This window comes from Ailuropoda melanoleuca, chromosome 6, assembly GCF_002007445.2.
Source record: "Ailuropoda melanoleuca isolate Jingjing chromosome 6, ASM200744v2, whole genome shotgun sequence".
In the NCBI taxonomy this organism is placed as follows: domain Eukaryota; kingdom Metazoa; phylum Chordata; class Mammalia; order Carnivora; family Ursidae; genus Ailuropoda; species Ailuropoda melanoleuca.
The window spans coordinates 95,444,874-95,466,465 of NC_048223.1; the positions used below are offsets into that span (position 1 = coordinate 95,444,874).

At 39.1% G+C, this 21,592-nt stretch overlaps 1 protein-coding gene across 6 annotated transcripts in view; it reads right to left on the reverse strand.

The window, feature by feature from the left end:
* Nucleotides 1-21,592, reverse strand: part of IDE (insulin degrading enzyme) — a 110,317-nt gene that overhangs the window by 13,507 nt on the left and 75,218 nt on the right. For 5 of the 6 annotated variants that reach the window (XM_002916104.4, XM_034662960.1, XM_019796279.2 and 2 more), the window contains 7 exons: nt 16,443-16,525; nt 12,806-12,950; nt 10,184-10,294; nt 9,143-9,263; nt 6,412-6,503; nt 4,877-4,988; nt 1,774-1,941 (listed from right to left, as the gene is read on the reverse strand). In XM_002916104.4, coding sequence (XP_002916150.1) covers nt 1,774-1,941; nt 4,877-4,988; nt 6,412-6,503; nt 9,143-9,263; nt 10,184-10,294; nt 12,806-12,950; nt 16,443-16,525 — 832 coding nt within the window. Of the gene's footprint in view, nt 1-1,773; nt 1,942-4,876; nt 4,989-6,411; nt 6,504-9,142; nt 9,264-10,183; nt 10,295-12,165; nt 12,311-12,805; nt 12,951-16,442; nt 16,526-21,592 lie in introns of all 6 variants that reach the window. The other variant, XM_019796278.2, reaches the window with a different exon arrangement.

Consider the following 21,592-nt stretch of genomic DNA (forward strand, 5'->3'; position numbering starts at 1 on the left):
TTACCCCAAAGATACAGACGTAGTGAAGGGAAGGGCCATATGCACCCCAACGTTCATAGCAGCATTGTCCACAATAGCTAAATCGTGGAAGGAGCCGAGATGCCCTTCAACAGATGACTGGATTAAGAAGTTGTGGTCCGTATATACAATGGAATATTACTCAGGTATCAGAAAGAACGAGTTCTCAACATTTGCTGCAACATGGACGGCACTGGAGGAGATAATGCTAAGTGAAATAAGTCAAGCAGAGAAAGACAATGATATGATTTCTCTCACCTATGGAACATAAGAACTAGGAAGATCGGTTAGGGGAAGAAAGGGATAAAGAAAGGGGGGGTAATCAGAAGGGGGAATGAAGCAAGAGAGACTATGGACTCTGAGAAACAAACTGAGAGCCTTAGAGGGGAGGGGGGTGGGGGAATGGGATAGGCCGGTGATGGGTAGTAAGGAGGGCACGTATTGCATGGTGCACTGGGTGTTATACGCAACTAATGAATCATCGAACCTTACATCAGAAACCAGGGATGTACTGTATGGTGACTAACATAATAAAAAAACATTAAAATAAAAAAAATTTTTTTAAAAAGGAAAAAACCCTCTTCATTATTCAGCCTCACATCCCACAACTCCTACCTGTCTGCCAGCTAATCATCCTCAGTCTATGTGAAAGTCATTCCCAGCCCTAGGACAACCTGAACTCGTTTTCATCCCCTAACCAGGATTCCAGCTCTGTTTTCTTTCACATCCAAGTTCCTTTCGTGAATCCTTTCTGGACCAACTCTATTTGGACTAGAAGTCTCGAGAGACCGAGTAACAGAAGGTCACACTTCCGCTGTCATCTTGTGAGCTAACGCACTGCCACCCTTCCACAGCTTTTTCAAACTGAGCTTGTGGCTTTCGTCCTTCAGCTGCTCTGCCCTGAAACACATCTCTGACAGCTGTGGTGTCTTTGGGTCCCACTTCTGAGGAAGTCACTATCTTCAGCATGACCTTTGAACTCTGAAGACTCTTAGCAACATTTACCACACTGCACAGTAACTATTCCTTTATAGTTTGTTTATGGTCTGTCTCCCCTGCCATGATGTCAGCTCAGAGAGGACAGGGACTTCTCTTCTGTTCATTGCTGATCAGATAGTAAGCTCCGTGAAGGGAAGGACCATTCATAGCTTATCCACTTTCCATGACCAGCATCCAGTGTGGTGGTTGTTTAAAAAATGAAAATACCTGGAAATACTCATCCAAATCCTCTTTCATTGGTTCTTCCCAGTCATTACTGGGGTTTCTTTCTTTTCTCATTGATTAAACCTGCCAGGATCTCCAGGACTTTTAATAGTGCCTAAAACTCTGCCTGAAACATTTTCTCAAGACTTACCAAGTACCTTCTATATGCCTCAGGCTTGGGATACAAAGATGGATAAGAGATAATATCTGCCCTCAGGGAACCCAAAGTTTCATGAATCTAAGCTTCTCTGGATGGCTTGCCTTCCATAATAAATAATCTTGCCATTAGCACCTTCTCCCCCATCCAAAATATCCTTTATTGACATGTATGTACTGTAAACGCACAGTCTTCTCCTTAAGAATTGCTTTACTGTCCAAAAGATGTTAATTGCTTATTTTTTAGAGGTGGATTCCCCATAAACAAGGTTTTCACAAGCCTCGATATAGCAACTGCAGCACCATGCAAGGGGACTGTACATGTGGAGAATGTTTTCCGAGGACAAGGGTTGCTCAAAGCCTACGATCTCCTGCTAGTCCCCGCTTCCCTCTCACCCAGCTGCTCCTTGGTACGCAGGGTATTGAAGCAAGGTTCGGAGATGATTTGACAGAAGAGCTCTAGAAACATATTCTCGGAGGTGCTCTGCATGTCTGTCTGGTAGTATATCTCGATGCCACAGTTATTGTGAACTTCATTCCTCTGCTGATACACAAACCATCCTCCTAGGAAGTTTCAAAAAGAGAACAGGTTCAAAAACTTATTTAGGGTTTAATAAAGCCAATGTTTTGCCTGGCTTTTTAAAGTTGTTCTATTTGGTTGGTGTTTTTGGCAATTCCAAACTGCAACTAATTTATTAAGAATGGGAAACTCAACTGAGGGCTTCAGAGGGGAGGGGAGTGGGGGAATGGGATAGGCTGGTGATGGGTAGTAAGGAGGGCACGTATTGCATGGTGCACTGGGTGTTATATGCAACTAATGAATCATCGAACTTTACATCAAAAACCAGGGATGTACCGTATGGTGAATAACATAATAAAAAATATTATTATAAAAAAAAAAAAAGAACGTGAAACTCAACTAACTTACCTAAGGGAATTCTTAGTTAAATACGGTGATTTGAACTTGGCAGGCCCTCAATAAACATTCATCAAATTTAAAGGGCAAAAAATTTACAAAAGACCCATTTTATGGCTAAGTATTAATGCTAAGTAAGGTCCACAGTTAATACAAAATACAAGTTAATGTATGTACTAGATTAGAACTAGCTGATACAGATAAGAACCTCAACGGAAATAGCACTTATATTTTAATAAACATACAAAAACAATTCTTTCAAAATTACTAGTTGTAAACCATAAGAGACTCTTAATCTCAGGAAACAAACTGAGGGGTGCTGGAGGGGAGGGGAGTAGGAGGCATGGGGTGGCTGGGTGACGGACATTGGAGAGGGTACGTGTTGTGGTGAGTACTGTGAATTATGTAAGACTGATGAATCACAGACCTGTACCCCCGAAACAAACAATACATTATATGTTAATAATAAAAAAAATAAAGGAAAATAAAATTACTAGTTGTGCCTTTATTATCTTACATTTTCTACATATCTACATTCTATTTAGCATTTAATCTCAATATCAACACACTAAAGATCATTTCACAAATTTACACAAATGTATATAATGCTTAGAGATAACTTAGCCTAATACCTCACTGTAGAGATGAGGAAACTAGGACCCTGAGAAGCAGAGGGACTTATTTAAGGACACCACATTGCAATGGTGGAAAAGAGCAAAGACTAAAACTCAGATGTGTTGATCAAATATCAACACATAACAGTTGAAAAGAGATGATCATGCTTTATGATTTAATAACTTTACTTCACGAGCCATCAATGTGACTGAGTATATACAGTGTTTACTACTTAGTATAAGATTCCCAACGAAGATATCTCAGAGTAGTAATGAAACGTTTGTTCACTTACAGACGGTGATTTAGACATCAACAGTGAAGGGAGGCACATAGCTGGAGTTGTATTTCACCTATTTCATTTTTCTGACCAGATCCAAGTTTGACCAACAGTCACACTTTCTGATCGTATCCTGGCGGCACAAAGTTTCCTCTTACAAGAGGAAGGGGAACATGGTGTGTAAGGCTACTGTGACCGCCCCCCTCCCAACTTCTAGCCTTTTCACATATACCCCCAAATGTCTCCTCCTTCACAATGTCTGACAATTTTCTTTTTAAATTATAAATATTGTCTTCTGGAGAATTAACTGAAGAACTGTGTAAGACAGTCACACCTGGTCAATTGGCTAAATTAGAATGATTTCCTAACACCCAGCATTTGGAGAATGGAATGTGAACTGAGCTATTTCTGAGCATGGAACAACTTGCAAGTGCACTTGGAAAGTAAAAGAGATAAGGCCCTAGGAGAGCAGAGAGAAAGCAAGAAGTGGGATTAAAAAAAGGTGTGAAAGACTGATTTCACTTTGAAAATCTGTTTCTGGACTGGCCTCCCTTTGCCCGACGCCCAAGTGCTATGGTTTCTGACTGGCACATCCTGAATCTTCTCTGCCCTGCAGCGGTGAGAAAGGAACAAACCTGAGGTAACACCATGTTGGAGTAGCTTTAGCAGCTTCTCAAAGGACCCAGAAACAGCCGCTAACCTTAGAAAATGTATAGTCTAACAACAGAAATGGAGATGCACTTCAATCCCAATGCAAGAGAAGAAGTGCTCAGTGGCTTCAACCAGGAGAGCTTCAGAAAACCTGTGCTGGGAGGTCTGAAGAGAAGGACTACTTCCAGCTGCGAGTTTTAGGAAAAGTTTAGTGGAACAGGTGGCTTGTAAGGTGGGGCGTGGAAGAAGAGGGTATAGATGTCTATAAGGAAGAGAGAAGAAAAGGGAGCACTATTTCAGGCAGAAGAAATTGTGTGTGGTGGGGGGGGAGGCGTGGAGCACAGACCACGCATGCATGGGGAACAGCCAACAATCACATTTAGCTAAAAACAAAAGAACACAAAAAAACCAATGCTTCTCATCCTCAGTCTAATTTACTACCTATTATATAATTTTGAACAATAACTGAAAATAATGCTTAATGAGTTGTTCTATGAAAAGAAACCATTGTTAATACAAAAGTAATCCAACATTGCAAACTCCAGTATATTAATTATCACCCATTCTTTTATGCTAATTCCTTATGAAATATGCATATAATGAATACATGCTTTTGTTTGCACCTGTGAGTTTTCTAAAACTACTTCTGCCAAAGACTCCTATGGGCTTCCAATTCAGTATTATGATTCTAGTTTCCATTTTTCATAAATAGATTTTATTTCAAGCTTCACAGTCAACATTTCTTTAGCTTTGTACCTTTTTTACTTCCTAACTTTTCTGCATTCAACTACCAGTCAATTCCAATGTCGTCCTCTTCAAAATAATTGCCTATCTCCAATTTCACCTCTTTGGCCTTCCTACAGAGAATTTTCTGGCAGAATTACTTCTCTTTAACCATACTTCTATAAATAGTAGAGGATCCCAGTAGATCTTTACCATAAAACTATACATTATCACCCAAGTGACTTCAACCCACCTGTAATCACCCACAACATTATGTCAAAGTAGTTCATTCCCAAAGTTAAGACATCCCAACTTACTGTCAGGGAGCTGAACTTCTCTATACCGAACGAGCTGACTTGGAAGAAGAGGTTTTGTATGAGCATGTTCAATGAGGGTGTCTTCAACCATCTGCATAATTCCTAGTGCAGCCTGTGGAAAAAGGGCATGGCATATTATAAAACCACAAATGTTATCTTGTCTGTGAGAATAAAAATAGTATACTGGGTGGTGGCCCATGCAATATGAAAACAACACACTTGTGAAAGAAACTAGTTTATCATAAAAATGGATTTTTAAACATTAAATATATTTGATCCTATTCAAATGGATAAAAATTTAATTTGTCAATTGGCAATTGGTAGAGGTGAAGAAAAACAGACCCAGACCAGCATCAACAGCGATCTCAATGCTACGGGAAAAGGTACCACCTAAGCTGGAGAGGTACTGGTGATGGAAAGTTGGTCCCAAGTGAATGACCCTGACCACAAACACTTGGGGTTATAGCAAAGCAAAGGAAGTGAGTGAGCATATGGCTTTTTAAAAAATAAAACTGGGGTGTCTAGGTGGCTCAGTTGGTTGAGCATCTGACTCTTGGTTTCAGCTCAGATCATGATCTCAGGGTTGGGAGATGGAGACCCACACTGGACTACGTGCTCAGTGGGGTGTCTGCCTGAGATTCTCTCTCCCTCTCCCTGTGCCCCTCCCCCCACTCTCGTGCACTCTCTCTCTCTCAAATAAATAAATAAAATCTTTAATAAATAAATCTGACCTTAGTAAAAATTCCTGTCTCTGCCACTTATTAGCATCTGACCTTCGGCATACTGTTTTGGAGGCAATACAGCATAGTAGGGAAAGTGTGGGGTCTTTTGTTTTAAAGATTCTATTTATTCATTTGTGAGAGAGAGAGAGAGAGAGCGCATAACGAGGAGGAGCAGCAGGCAGAGGGAGAAGCAGGCTCACCACTGAGCAGGGAGCCTGAGGCGAGGCTCTATCCCAGGACCCTGGGATCATGACCTGAGCCAAAGGCAGACAACCAACTGAGCCACCCAGGCGTCCTGAAAGCACGGAGTCTTGAGACAGGCTGCCAGAATTCCAGAATGGGAATTCCAGAAACCTTTCCATGTGCTAAACATTTAGCATGTACCATTTAATTTAATCTTTAAACTCTAATTTGCAGATAAAAAAAACTGAGTACTGAGAGGTTAACACATTTTGGAAGAATAAGTATCTAGTATGTGGCAGAGTCAGTATTTAAATGCAGGCTGATTCCACACCATGTGCTCTTATCCACTACACAGCTCTACTGTCCTACACAGAGTAGGGGTAATTACTCCCATTTCCTCCTGTGACTGCACAAGACAGGCAAGAGCAGAGGAAGCAGCCACGAAAGTAGATCCAAAGTTAACCACCATGATTCTACTCCCTGATATGCTGTCCTATCTTCCTCCATAGAGCAGAGAAGTCAAGACTAACGTGCTTATAATCACACTGTGGTGGTGAATAGTCTTAGGCCAGGGTAAAGAAAATCTCTTACACTGGTCCATAAAAGTCTGCTAGAACCTCAACCACCCACCTGCTTTGTTATGTTTCCATGGAGAAGGGCTTCAATATGCAGCCGTGACAGGAGCTGAGGTATGAAGGCCTTAAGGCGAGGAAGGGTGACATCTGTAAAGGTGTAAAAAATAGTGAGTTCTGTCTATGAGGTTTCAAAAGAAACCACCCTGGGCTACTTGAAGACTTACAGAATAGTTACAAAAACATTACAGAGTTCTGTATACCCTTTACCCAGTTTTTCTGAATATTAAGATCTTTCCACACAGTACAATGGTCAAAACTAAGAAATTAACACTATTACAATATTAATCACTAACACAGTTATGTGCTAGTGCTGTAGGTTTCCTCTAATCTATAACAGTTCCCGTCTTTCCTTGTCTTTTATGACCCTAAGATTTTTGAAGAGTACTGTTCAGTTACTTTATAGAATGTCCTTTGAGTCTGTCCAGTGTTTTCCCATGGTTAAACTGAGCTTAACTACTCAACTACTAGGAAGAATACCACAGAGGTAATGTGCCCTTATCAACGCATCATATCAGGGAAACATGATGTTGATATGTTGTTGTCCTGATGATGTTAACACACACCATGTGGTTACAGTGGTGTCTCCCTGATGTCTTTACTGTGAGTGCACTGTTTTCATCTTTCAGTTATAACAGAGTAACTCATGTATGTTCTACAAGTAATCAGGTAAAGCCATCTGCCCATCGATGCTGACTTTTCCCACTGTGATTAGTAAATATTTATATGGGGGGAAATACACTTTGAGACTATACAAATATCCTGTTTTCCCTTACTCATTAATTTTAGCATCCAATGGTGCACATTGCCTGTATCAATTACTATTATGTCATCATAATAGTGATTTTCTGTTCCCCTCATTCCTTTTCCATGTATTGATGTGATTCTTCAATAAGAAAGAGTTGTCCCTTTTCCATTAGGACATCATACTAGTAACTGCTGCAGTGGATGCTAAAAACAGTGACTGAATTCAAAGAGAGACATGGGAAGGGAATTTAACCAGTGCCTACTATGGGTCTGTTGTTTTATACGTGTTATCTTATAAGCCTCAAACTATGCACTACTATCCCCATTTTAAAGGTGAGAGAACCAAAGTGAAGAAAATTTAAGTTTCCTTCCAAAGGCATCAAGCTAGGAAGTTGTAGAGCTGGCATTTGACCCCTGGTCTGACTAATCTTGAAGTGCACGCTTGTTCTCCAGACCCCGTGAGCACTCTCTGCAGATCTCTACCACAACACCTACTCTCTTTGCCTATACTGCAATGATCTGTTTACATTCAGGCTTGGCCACTAGACTGGAACTCCTTGATCCAAGAAACCCCATCTATAACTGATCATTTTTTATCTCAAGCACCTGAAGTCTAGGGCCTGCTGCACAGCAGTCGGTAAATGCTGTTGGACCAAACTGAACTCTGAGGTTCCTGCTACCGGCACCTGGACAGCTGACTGATTTACAGTCCTGAGGCAGCCAGCCTCTCACATTGAAATGTCTCCACATTAAGCCACGTTGACATTCCTGGACTACTATATGAGTATATACACACACCGCAACAAAAGGATTATTTATTTGAGCAGAGAATGTCAACCTAAAAAGTGCTTTCTCTATAAAAAACACATTTTAGGTTTCATATGCCTATGATATACTTTAGAGCTTATTCTGCTTAAAATTTATATACTGTCTGACCCAGAATCTAACAAAGGGGGGAAAAAATCCAAAACTTTTGCTTTTTGATTATGCTGAGTACAAGTTCAAGTTTTAAAACAGTTTTTAAATCAATTATGTGTTTTTTTAAAAAAAGGTAAAATTCTCACTCTAAACTAGACATGACTCAAACATTTTGCAAAGTATATTAAAATGCCAAATTAAAAATGCGTTAGTTCTAGTCAATGAACTTTAAAATCTATACGCCTACCCAATGTCTGAGGCAACCAATAAAATAATGTTGTCAGTACTCTGCTCTTGATTTGTCACTGAAGACATCAAAAGCATTATACTTACATAATAAGTATAAGTAAGGACTTATCATAAAAGGTCATTAAAAATTCAACAGTATTCTTTTACTGCTGAGCATGTGGGGGAAAAGATTAGTTAGTAAAGTAATACTGAGAAGCAAGACAGATAAAACAATAAAGGGTACTATCAGTCTACATTCTTTCCAATAAAATAATCCTAAGTAATTTCATTCCATTCACTAGGCATTCATTAGATGCAAACTGAGGACATACTTTATACTAGATACCAAATAAAGAGGATAAGAAGGCGGCATAATCATTGTCCTCAAGGAATTTAGGACTTTCAAGCAAAACCTCTGAAAACTATATTTAAGATTTTAGAAAAAAAGCAACAAAGGACGACACTTTAGGCTTTACACATTTTCCAGTTTTTACTGAACAGATCTAAAGATGCCTGAGCGCACTTCCTACATAGTAAGACTTTCAAGCTCAGTACCTTTATCCTCTTCTGAAAACTTCAACATTAACAAGGTAAGTGTTTTGGTCAAACCTTTAGTCACCTGCAGAAATCTATCAACGGCAATAACTAACTGCTACGGGTCCAGGCTGAAAGCAGCAAATGTGGCTACACCGCCTGAATATGAAAGCCACTTCGAAGGTCACCACTGTTTTTTATAAAAAACTGTAAGTTATTAGAAAGCATAAACACTAGATATCAGGATAAATCAAAATGATTTTAGAAAAAATGAAGAAGGTTATAAGTAGAAAAAGTCTCACCATCCAGGGCTTCCTTTAATTCATCCTTCGTCCAGGCCACTTCAGTCATCAGCAGGCGGAGGTAGTACATGGCGTGCTGGTGAGGCTGCTCGGCTCGGAAATTGTTAAGAGAGCGCATATACTAGTGAAGGGAGACATGGGTTCGTTAATTTTATAAGTCCTCAAATTCACTTAAAAAGATCAACTATAATCAAACTTCATTCTGCATAAATCCTGTGTTACTGGGATGCAGGAATATTTGCTTCCTTCTACTTTTGGAAATGAGGTAATTTAGAATGGGGCTTACTTAAATACTCTCTGATCCTTAAATTAAAGGGTATGTTGTTTTTTTTTTTTTGTCTGGGCTGCTGCTTTATCCCCAGCACCTGACATGTGGTCTAAGTGTCCTCACTATGGGACATCTTTCACCCTCATAAGTCCCCAGTTTTCAGGGCCTGCATCTCTTGGTATCCTTCGATTCTGTACCACAAGGCCATTCCAAAAGTCTCTATGAGCAAGCAGCATGTCCACTTATATACAAAATACTGGATCTTTATCTGAAAACTACATTTAAAAATGGTAATTTTTCTTCTGGTGTACAATTAAGGTCACAGTTTGGCTTTTAAAATAGCTATCCATCCCATATTTCCATTATCAGGCCAACTGTGAGTTGAGTTTCAGTGGAAGACACATCAAGCCTAAATAGTCTGCCCTAATGTGACAAGGTTCTCATGGCAGGAAGACCTCAGTCTGCAGAATCATGTGTCCTTCTGAAGTGAAGAGTGGATGAAACTTTCAAGGGGTCCCTCATAGCTACTAGGTCCACCTCAGGCTTCTCTCTGAAAGTCAGTGCTGCAAACTTCCCAGCTCTTGAGGGTCAGGTGTCCCTAAGTCACCCAGGGTCCTTTTCTGGGTAGAGCACAGGACTTAGCAAAGACAGAGTGAGAGGACTGCCATAGCGTTAGTAGTGCTTCTCCTCCTGTCCTCTCAGAAATGTTCACAATAAGACAAAATTACCACCTTATGAACAACAAGATCACAAAAATGAGTTCAGAAACTTACTGCCTCTTTGATAATTTCAAATCTTTTTTCATCAATCTCAAAGGTAGCCATTTTCTCAATAATCTTCTTTAGCAAAATCGGCTGCTTATCATTGTAACCTTTCACCGAGAGCTACAAAAAAGAGTTCAGGGTATTAGAAGTCTAAAAATATCACGAAAAAACTTCCAAATAAACACCTTAAGCTTGATTTTTAAACACTGAGAAAATCCCAAAGCCAGGTATATTAAAATAAAAGTGAAGGAGAATTCAATTAATTTATCTTCTCATAAATATAATTTAACTTAGGAAGAGAACATTAACCATCTTTATTTACTAATAACCCAAAAGCCTAATTTTGCTATTCCTACATGAAGTCGACAATAAGAAAACTCACCTGACGCCAAACTACAGCAGAACACACCACATACCAAAATTCAAGTTCTCATTAAATCAAAATTAACTGCAGAATGTGTTTTAGGTTTAATCTTCAAAAATAACTTCTAAGGAATGGCAGGCTTAAAGTTTTTATAAACGTGGTAAGAAGGTAAAAATCACCAGTAGTATCATCTAGCCAACTGTTAGGTATGTCTCAAAATTGTTTATATTTAATTATTTTTTTAAAATCATCTTTGGTGAAATTAGGCGGCCCCAGTTTTGTGTGTGGGTGTATATATTTTTGTGGCACTTTGCCATTTTTGTCATTCAATGTTGCCCAAAAAGGATGCATACATCTCACCACTTGCTTGTTTGATGAATTCTCCCGATGTATCAAAAGCCAATGGCAAAACAGATGTGCTGTGAAGACACACAGTCTGTACTATCAGGACTTTTGCCTTGGGACAATTTAATAGTCTCCAAAAGCTAACCCTGGAAAAGCAGGGGATGCCTATTATTATATTTCCACATGGTGGCACCCTCCGCAATAGAGGACACACTGCAACTGGAATACCTATAAAAGCCTCTACCTAATACAAAATGATAGACAAGAACCTCAGGAGTGAGGCCATGAAGAGCACATCATGTACCACGGGAACCGGAATGACAACTAGCAGAAAGCTCATTTTGTCATAAATTAAAAATTATTTTAATGGTAATATGCTACTAAAACTCAATAGCAAAAAATCAACAATAGATTCTTACTTTTCTATTTGGAGTTTATTTTGATCTCTGAGCTTCAAATTTCCCTAGACTCTGAAAATGGTTAGGTATGTACACACATATTAAATAAAAGCTACTGGAAATTTTACTTGTGTTAAGAAAAAAAAAAAAAAAAGCACTACAAAATAAAACTTTAAAACCCTAAAATCTTTTGTATAAGAATTTACCAAGAGGAGTACGAGTACACAGCACATGCTCTCATTTTAGTTGTTACTAAAACATACGCTATTTTTCAAGAACAGTGCAAATGAATGTGTGCCATAGAAAGGATGTTAATTTGGAAATGAGATTAAAGTTTGGAAACACATCAGAAATAATTTCAGGAGAAAAAACCTAGTTATTTCTTGGGATGTTTTTAATAATGCTTATTTTAAAACACACTTAAAAGTAGTTAATGGTGCATGCTACAAAATAAATTAAATGAAAACATCAAATGTATTTGACCACAGGAGCTTTCTACTGCTGTCAGCAAAAATAAAGGAAACTTATTAGGAGTGAAATTCAGGCACCACAACAATAACTACAGCTATTTTTCACTTACAGATGTTAATACACTCAAGCACATGGAAAGAACAACATGCCTTCAGAGTTAATATGTTAAACATTTCAAGCAGAGGAACATGCAAATAAATGTAGCACACATACACATTCACAAATTGCACTAAACTCTACTGAATCATTCATTAGTGGAACTACTACTAATTTGAGTTCTTCAATCATTAAAAAGGTGCAAGGAAAAAACCATCAACCTTCTTGTTTAAAAATGCAGAAGTTAATAGTTTTCCCAAGCTCAACATAATGCTTAAACGGTGTGGCGCCTTTTCTTTGGTTTTCATTTTACTTACAAGTATTGCATTCATTCCTGATGCAATGCCATAGCTCAAACCTGAGAGGCGTGCTGCATATGTATACTCTTTTAAATCATCCTTCAATAACCTGATAAACAGGTATGTCATGTTGCAATGGAGAGGATCAGCATAAATGTAGCGACTAACAAAAAGAAAAACAAAAGAAATGCTTTGATACCTCAAGCAGTGGCATGGTAATGAAGAAACATGACCGAAGAGTATGGATATGCAGCCTCATGATCTGAATTTCTAGGGAAACAGAATCGGCCAACCTTATGTTTTACAATGGCAGGAAGACATCATTCTGTTGTCAAAGACCAAGATTTCACATAGAGAATGGGTGTGATCTAAACCTCAATCAGGGTCCCATTTTGTTTGAGGAGAAAAAATATGATAATCTGATGAAAGATGTTAAAAAAAAAAAAACAGAAATCAAAGAAAATTTGCATAATGTGAATGGAATCACTGAATACTTAGAATAAGAGCTAACTGAAAAATTAAATGATGAGAAAATATGATTAGCCATAAATATTTTTTTAAAAAGAAATTAAACTCATACCCTCAATCAAAAATGCTTCCATCAAATCAATACAAAAAAATGTTGATGAGTGGAAGGCTCTAAGACGTGGGTACTTACATACATCCCATAGATGGTATTTTGGAGGTCATAGCTCAAGCCTGCTAGCTCTGCTGCATATGCATACTCGTTGAGTGAGTCTTTGAGGAGCTCAAGGTACAAATAGGCCATGTTACAGTGCAAGGGGTCCACATAAGCAAATGGGCTGGAAGAAAATGTTGACAGTAAAATAGCTGATTTATTACTTCCCAATGTGATGTGGCCTTTCGAGATGGATCAAGAAACTGAACATCGGTTAATACCATTTCCTGAAGATATGGTTTGAATTCTTGAGTCTGTTCTTCTCAGGAGGCAAAAAAATACAAGATGTCTGAAAAAGAAGCCTGAAATATGCCATGTGTGCTGGTGGTGGTGAGGAGGGAGAAGCAACTGTTTGCCCCAGATGGTGTGTGGCCAGATGGGCAAGTTAGAAATTCAGGGCAGGTACAGAGTGGGAACAGGCCAAAAGGCATGCCTGTGTTAGGCTAAAAGAAGGAGGCATAATGGGGGATCTGGCTGGCTCAGTTAGAAGGGCACATGACTCTTGATCTCGGGGGCGTGCGCTCCAGTCCCACACTGGGTCTTATTGAAGATGAAAAATAAATTAAAAAAAAAAAAAAAAAGAAAGAAAGAAGAAGGAGGCATGGCCAACAGAGCTCATCGGGCATTTGCAAGTCCTCCTCCCTCTAAGCAAGCCACACCCTGGGGGGACATGAGTACGAGACTGAGAAGTTTGTGTGCTGTGATTTTTCAACTTAAGAAAAACGGAGACCTGTGAAATGTGAGCTCATCTCTGAGCTTCCCCCTAAACCAATAAAGTTACAGCACTGTCAGTAAAATAATTGATAATTCCCACCATATGACTGCAGACAGAGCTAGGAAAAAATATTAAAATTAAAAAAAATACTTAAGAAGAGCAACCAAAATGAGGAAACAATCAGAGTGCAAGAGCTAAATAGGCCACAGATATCACCTAACTTGAATCATCTCCCAAATAAGAAACACAGCTTTTCACATGTCACCTGGGCTGGTAGTGGCAGAATTAGTGACCTGCTCACTCAATTATATGACACTGCTTACCTTTATGACAAACAAGTAAGAGTCATTCACTCAACAAACGTGTATCACACGCTTACTACTGTTATACACGGAAGCAGGTACGGCTCTAAAGAGCCTAGTGCTGGGGTCTTCTCTAGGTACTGGGAATAAAATCAGGCAAAGTCACTGACCTGACAGAGTTTAATAGTATAGTTGGAGGAGAGAATAAATTTTAATAAATCGAGTGGGGATAGTGCTATGAAAAAAATTAAGCAGGGTAAGAGGAATAGGAATGAAGGGTGGTGGTAGTAAGATGAGACGATTGCTAATTTACATAAGATAGTTAATCAATGCCTCTCTCATAAGGTGACATCTGGGCCTAGACCTGAAGGAAGCAAAGGAGCAAGCTCTGGGGACATCTGAGTAGGGCAGGTTGAGGAAACAGCCAGTGCAAAGGACCTGAGACCAGGTGCCTGCTTGGCTTGTTCGGTAGCAAATTAGTTTCACTCTATCTGTAGCACAGTAAATACAACTAATGTACTGACAGCAAAGGTAACAATTTTATCAAAGCTGATAATGAAGCAAAAATAGAAGAGGCTTAGCCATTAAGAGAATTAAAATCAAAGAGAAAATTCTATAACTACATAAACATTCTCCATCTGGAAAATCTAAATGGATGCTCTGTCACTGAATTTTTTAAAGTACTGTATTATATATATGACAATTATAGTACTGTATATAGTACAATTAAAGTACTGTATTATATACATGACACACTTCCTTCTTTAAGCAAACAACTGCTCAGAAACTCACAGCACAATTCACAAAAGCAAAATTATCAAATAAAAGAGAATCTAGGAAGGGCTTAGCCCCATAGGCACCTATGTGCCAATTTCAGGTGGAAATGAAAAGCCAGAAAAAGTAAAGTCTGGGAGCTCAGAGCCATATGGCTCAAGCTTAGAATGCAATTCCATTAAGTGTCCTAAAATGCTGCATGCACAGCAGCTGTGCTGGTAAGCTGTAAGAGAGAACATGATTCAACTGCAATGCTTAAATTCTGGTTCATTTGTTAATTAAAAAAATATTATTTTGTATTCAGGTGCGATATGCTTAAATACGGATCAGAGTTTTTAAAACTATAACTAAATATGCATAATATAATCCTATTTCTCAAAATACTAAAAGGTGTACACATACAGAAAATGTCTTGAAGAATATACAAGAAACCTAACAGTGTGACCTCTAGGAAGAGCAGAACACGGAGAGAGGAACTTTCGGGAAGCAGACGTTTTTAATTCTAAGAACTGCACAGGGTAGTGTAAAGAATGCAAAAATATCAAATGGGCTTTCAAAAGATAAAGAAATTCATAATCATAGAAGTCAAATGGGAAAGTAGTAACAAGCTGCTTGGAATGTTACAAATATCACTCTGAATATCAAAAAATAAAACCAGCTTTGTAATGCTCTCTACCAACAATAAGTCATAGCTGGACAGTTCATGTTTAGTGTGAAAAGTAAACAATCTCAGCAAGCTCCAGGTAAGTCCATGAATCTCGTGCTATAAAATACTATGTTTACATCCCCCTACAAGCTCAGCTGTACATGTTGGTGAAATACTAATTTTCTATTTAGAGTTTCTTTTTCCCTATTCCAAAACATTTAAAACGCATTTAGTTTTAATTTCATGTCAAGTCGATCAAATAAAAATTAGTGAATATTATTACATGATGATAGGTTTATTTCATAAACACACACCACTGAATTTTAAATAAAAAATTATGAACTATAGGGGCGCCTGGGTGGCACAGTCATTAAGCGTCTGCTTTAGGCTCAGGGCGTGATCCCGGCGTTCTGGGATCGAGCCCCACATCAGGCTCCTCCGCTGAGAGCCTGCTTCTTCCTCTCCCACTCCCCCTGCTTGTGTTCCCTCTCTCGCTGGCTGTCTCTCTATTTAAAATAAATAAATAAAATCTTTAAAAAAAAATTATGAAGTATAAACTCACAAAGCAAAATTTGAACTGGATGATATACTTTACTATACAAATAAATAAAAGGAAACAGAGATGAACTGTAGATTTATATTGAGAAATCATTCCAACAGTAGTATTCATAAATGTTACTAAACATGTTCTTCCGTTTTAATTAAATCATTATAAGTGACCATGCCAAGAACAGAGAAAACAATATCTAAGGGCTTCAGATGTTTAAAGGCTGAAAAAGACCGTTTAGTAACTACTACTTCCTCCTCTGGGCAAGTTTCAGGAATACAAAACCGAAACTACAAGAGAAAACACCCTCAATTATTCAATCTTTCCTGTATGAAATTTCTGGGTGAGCCTACAGCCTCCCCAGACTCCAAAGCCCTGAAGGCTAGGAATGTCCTCCTAATTGCTAACATAAATCATATCAGTTAAAGGGTGTGCTCATCAGTGCAAAGGAAGAACTGACAACCTTGACTCTTACAATAACCCTTACCAGCAGCAGCCCTCCCTGGTCTGGGCTACATAACTCTAGTTCCTTTCATTTCTACAAATGGGTCCTCCCGGAAGCAAAGAAAACTTTTAGGAATGGGATTGTTGATTTTTGTAAGAAACTTTTTAGCTAGATTCATTTTACATACCTGAAAAATTCAAAGTTGAGACAAGCCTTTGGCAAGAAAAACTTATCATCTTGTTTGAACCAGAGTTTGCTCATTGCTGTATCCTGTGATGGAGAAACAATTTGGTTAATAAAACATGGGCACATTCGGCAAAAAGCTCAATCAAACCACTCTTCAACAGGAGTAGGACAGAGGCAATGTTGACAGCTTCACGGCCTTGAAGCATACTCAGAGGGTCACCGGGTGGGAAGGTGAAGAGAGAAAACTGCCGATTCTGGTAGCAGAGAGAAATCAAATCACCCTTCTGTCTCCCCTGGGTGACGGAGATGGGGACACAGCAGAGGAAGAGATAAACTGGAGAAGCCAATACCAACTGTCCTATCCCAGTCTTTCTGAACACTTGCAGAGAGACACAGGAGTCCTTAGCGGGATGTGGCAGCCAGCCTCCAAGGTGGGCTACAGCAATCCCTGGCTGTTGGCATTCACATCCCGGGACAGTCACCTCTCCCACAGTGAACCAGGATTGGTCTATGTGAGCAACAGACTATGACAGAAGTGATGGCATGGTACCTCTGAAATTAGATTCTAAAAGACATTGTGGCTTCCATCTTGATCACCCACTTTCTCTCTTGAATCACTCACTTTGGAGAAAGCCAGCTTCCAAGTCAAACAACTCTATTGAGAGGCCCATGTGGTGAAGAACTAAGGCCTGCCAACAACACAACTAAATTTCAGAGACTAAAGCCCCAGCCAACAGTTTGACTATAACCTAATAAGAGACCCTGAACCAAAATTATCCAACTAAGCCACTTTCAGATTCCTGACCCTCAGAAACTGCATAGAGATAAATGTTTTAAGTTCCTAAATTTTGGAGGAATTTGTTATTTAGTAATAGATAACACAGCCAGAGATGAACAAATAAGCCACTACTTTAACTCTCCAGTTCACTCACACTGTATTAAAAACTCTTGAAACTGACAAGAGATATAAATGTTCTCCTTAGTTTACTTTGAGAAGACCTATTTAAACAACAAATAATAGGAGAGGTAAACAAGCTTTCTCTTTGAATAACCTAACCTATAACTCATTAAAATGTCATTTTTTTCTTCTCAAACTTTTAATTTAAATTCTACTTAGCTAACATACAGTGCAGTGTTAGTTTCAGGAGCAGAATTCAGAGACTCATCACTTACATACAACACTCAGTGCTCATCATAACGAGCGCCCTCCTTAATATCCATCACCCATCTAGCCCATCCCCCTCCCACTTCCCTCCATCAACCCTCAGTTTGTTCTCTATCTTTAAGAGTCTCTTACGGTTTGTTTCTCTTTTTAATTTTTACTCCCTCCTCCCCCCGTATGTTCATCTGTTTTATTTCTTAAATTCCACATATGCATGAAATCATATGGTATTCTTCTCTAACTTATTTCACTTAGCAGAATACCTTCTATCTCCATCCACGGAGTTGCAAATGTTTTTGTTTCATTCTTTTTGATGGCTGAGTAATATTTCATTGTACATACATGCCACATCTTATTTATCCATTCATCAGTCAATGGACATTTGGGCTCTCTCCACAGTTTGGCTATTGTTGATAACGCTACTATAAACATCGGGGTGCATGTATCACTTCGAACCTGTATTTTTGTAACCTTTGGGTAAATACCTAGTAGTGCAATTGCTGGATGGTAGAGTAGGAACCTCCATACTGTTTTCCAGAGCACCAGTTTGCATTCCCACCAACAGTGCAAGAGGGTTCCCCTTTCTCCACATCCTTGCCAACATCTGTTGTTTCTTGTGTGGTTAGCCATTCCAACAGGTGTGAGGTGTTATCGTGGTTTTGATCTGTATTTCCCTAATGATGAGTGATGTTGAGCATCTTTCCATGTGTTTGTTAGCCATCTGTATGTCTTCTTTAGAAAAATGTCAATTCATGTCTTCTGCCCATTTCTTAGCTCGATTATTTGTTTTTTAGGTGTTGAGTTTGATAAGTTCTTTAAAGATTTTGGATACTAACCTTTCATCAAATATGTCATTTGCAAATATCTTCTCCCGTTCTATAGGCTGCCGTTTAGTTTTGTTGACTATTTCCTTCACTGTCACAGAAGCTTTTTATCCTGATGAAGTCCTAATAGTTCATTTTTGTTTTTGTTTCCCTTTCCTCCGGCAACATGTCTAGCAAGAAGTTGCTGCGGCCGAGGTCAAAGAGGTTGCTGCCTGTGTTCTCCACTAGGATTTTGATGGCTTCCTGTCTCACATTTAAGTCTTCCATCCATTTTGAGTTTATTTTTATGTAAGGTGTAAGAAAGCAGTCCAGTTTCATTCTTTTGCATGTGGCTGTCTAGTTTTCCCAATACCATTTGCTAAAGAGACTGTCTTTTTTCCAGTGGATATTCTTTCCTGCTTTGTTAAAGATTATTTGACCATATAGTTGTAGGTTCATTTCTGGGTTTTCTACTCTATTCCACTGACCTATGTGTCTGTTTTTGTGCTCGTACCATACTGTCTTGATTACAGCTTTGTAATACAGCTTGATGTCCAGAATTGTGATGCCTCCAGCTTTGCTTTTCTTTTTCAGGGTTGCTTTGGCTATTCGGGATCTTTTGTGGTTCCATACAAATTTTAGGATTGCTTGTTCCAGCTCTGTGAAAAGTGCTGGTGGTGTTTTGATATGGATTAATATTAAATGTGTAGATTGCTTTGGGTAGTACAGACGTTTTAACAATGTCTATTCTTCCAATCCATGAGCACAGAATGTTTTCCCATTTCTTTGTGCCCCCTTCAATTTCTTTTATAAGCGTCTATAATTTTCAGAGTACAGACCTTTTACCTCTTTGGTTAGGTTTATTCCTAGGTATCTTAGGGTTTTTGATACAATTGTAAATGGGATCGATTCCTTGATTTCTTTTCCTGCTGCCTCATTACTGGTGTATAGAAATGCAATAGATTTCTGTACACTGATCTTATATCCTGTGCCTTTGCTGAATTCACGTATTAGTTCAAGCAATTTTTGGTGGAGTCTCTTGGGTTTTCTACATAGAGTATCATGTTGTCTGCAAATAGTGAAAGTTTGACTTCTTCCTTGCCAATTTGGATGCCTTTTATTTATTTTTGTTGTCTTGATTGCTGAGGCTAAGACTTCCAGTACTATGTTAAATAGTCTTGTTTCTGACCTTAGAGGAAAAGCTCTCAGTTCTTCCCCATTGAGGATAGCTGTGGGTATCCCCAATGATGTCAGCTGTGGGTCTTTCATATATGGCTTTTATGATGTTGAGGTATGTTCCATCTATACCTACTTTGTTGAGGGTTTTTATCAAGAATGGATACTGTATTTTGTCAAATGTTTTCTCTGCATCTACTGAGAGGATCATATGGCTCTTATCCTTTCTTTTATAGATGTGTGTATCACATTGATTGTGAATACTGAACCATCCCTGCAGCCAAGGAATAAATCCCACTTGATCGCGGTGAATGACTCTTTTAATGTACTGTTGGATTAAATTTGCTAGTATCTTGAGAATTTTTGCATCCATGTTCATCAGAGATAATGGCATATAATTCTCCTTCTTAGTGGGGTCTTTATCTAGTTTTGGGATTAAGATAATGCTAGCTTTGTAGAAGGATGTGGAAGTTTTCCTTCTATTTCTTTTTGGAACAGTTTGAGAATAGGTATTAACTCTTATCTAAATGTCTGGTAGAATTCCCTTAGAAAAAGCCATCTGGCCCTGGACTTTTGTTTATTGGGAGATTTTTGATTACTAATTTAATTTCTTTGCTTATTATATGCCTGTTCAGATTGTCTATTTTCTTCCCATTTCAGTTTTGGTAGTTTGTATGTTTCTAGGAATTTATCCATTTCGTCCACATTTTCCGGTTTGTTGGCATATAATTTTTCATAATATTCTCTTATGATTATTTGTATTTTTGTGGTGTTCATTGTGATCTCTCCTCCTTCATTCATGATTTTATTTATTTGGGTCCTTTCTCTTTCCTTTTTGATAAGTCTGGCTAAGGGTTTATCAATTTTATTAATTCTTTCAAAGAACCAGCTCTTGGTTTTGTTGACCCATTTTGGTTTGTTTGTTTGTTTATCATTTATTTCTCCTCTAATCTTTCTTATTTCCCTTCTGTTGGCTTCAGGCTTTATTTGCTGCTCCTCTTCTAGCTCCTTTAGGTATAAGGTTAGCTTGTATATTTGAGACTTTTCTTGCTTCTTGAGGAAGGCCTGTATTGCAATATACTTCCCTCTTAGGACTGCATTTGCTACATCCCCAAAATTGTGGACTATTGTGTTTTTTTATTTGTCCAGAAAAAAAAACAAAAACAAAACAGCAACAAAAAACTAGATCCTAGGTATGTTTTGGTCTGCTTGTCAAAAGAAGCTAGAGCCTATTTCCGCTAGAGCTGAAGTTCTGCAGCACTTTATGATCAGTAGACTTGGTACATGCAAGGGGTTTGTGCTGGTCTTGTGGGGGAAGGGCCTGCTATACTCCTCAGGCCTATCTGCCCTTGTACGGACGCACCTGCATTGGGGGGGGGCGGGGAGTTGGTGTAAGTGGCTCCAATCTCCACCTGCTCACTGAGATCAGTCAGTGTTGATGGGGTGGGGGTGGTGGGAAGACCGGGGGATATGGCTTCACTATGCTCTCTTATCCCTGCAGCAGAAAGCTCATGCCCACCAATCATTCAGGAAGCCCTCACAGAACAGCAAACAATCATCCCTCTTGTGCCCCAGCTTCTGTCAAATCCCTGCCTTCAGCCTGTGTTCAAGCTGTTTCATCTCAGCGCACAGCTGGGTTTCTAAACTCCTAATTTTAGGGACTCCTGCGGCACCACCCCGCACTGATCCTCTGGGGGAGGATGTCTCCCCACTTTTGCTGCTTGCAGCCAGTCCCAAGAAAGTGGTCGCAGGACTGTGAAGCAGTTCAGAGTTTATGGCAAAGCAGAACCAAAAGTAGGCACTAAGACTCCCTGCCCTCAGCTGGTATCCCTGCTCCTATGCCTGGAAGAGTGCAGCACATTGATGCCACCCTTTCTTCTGTCCATGGAGAGGCCTTGCTGCCACTCCTAAATGCACTCCAAACAGGGGAAGTGCTTCCCCCTGCGACCCAGGGGATCCTCAGACTACACTGTCCACTCCCAGGTGTCTGCCCTCCTTCCCACAGGAGCA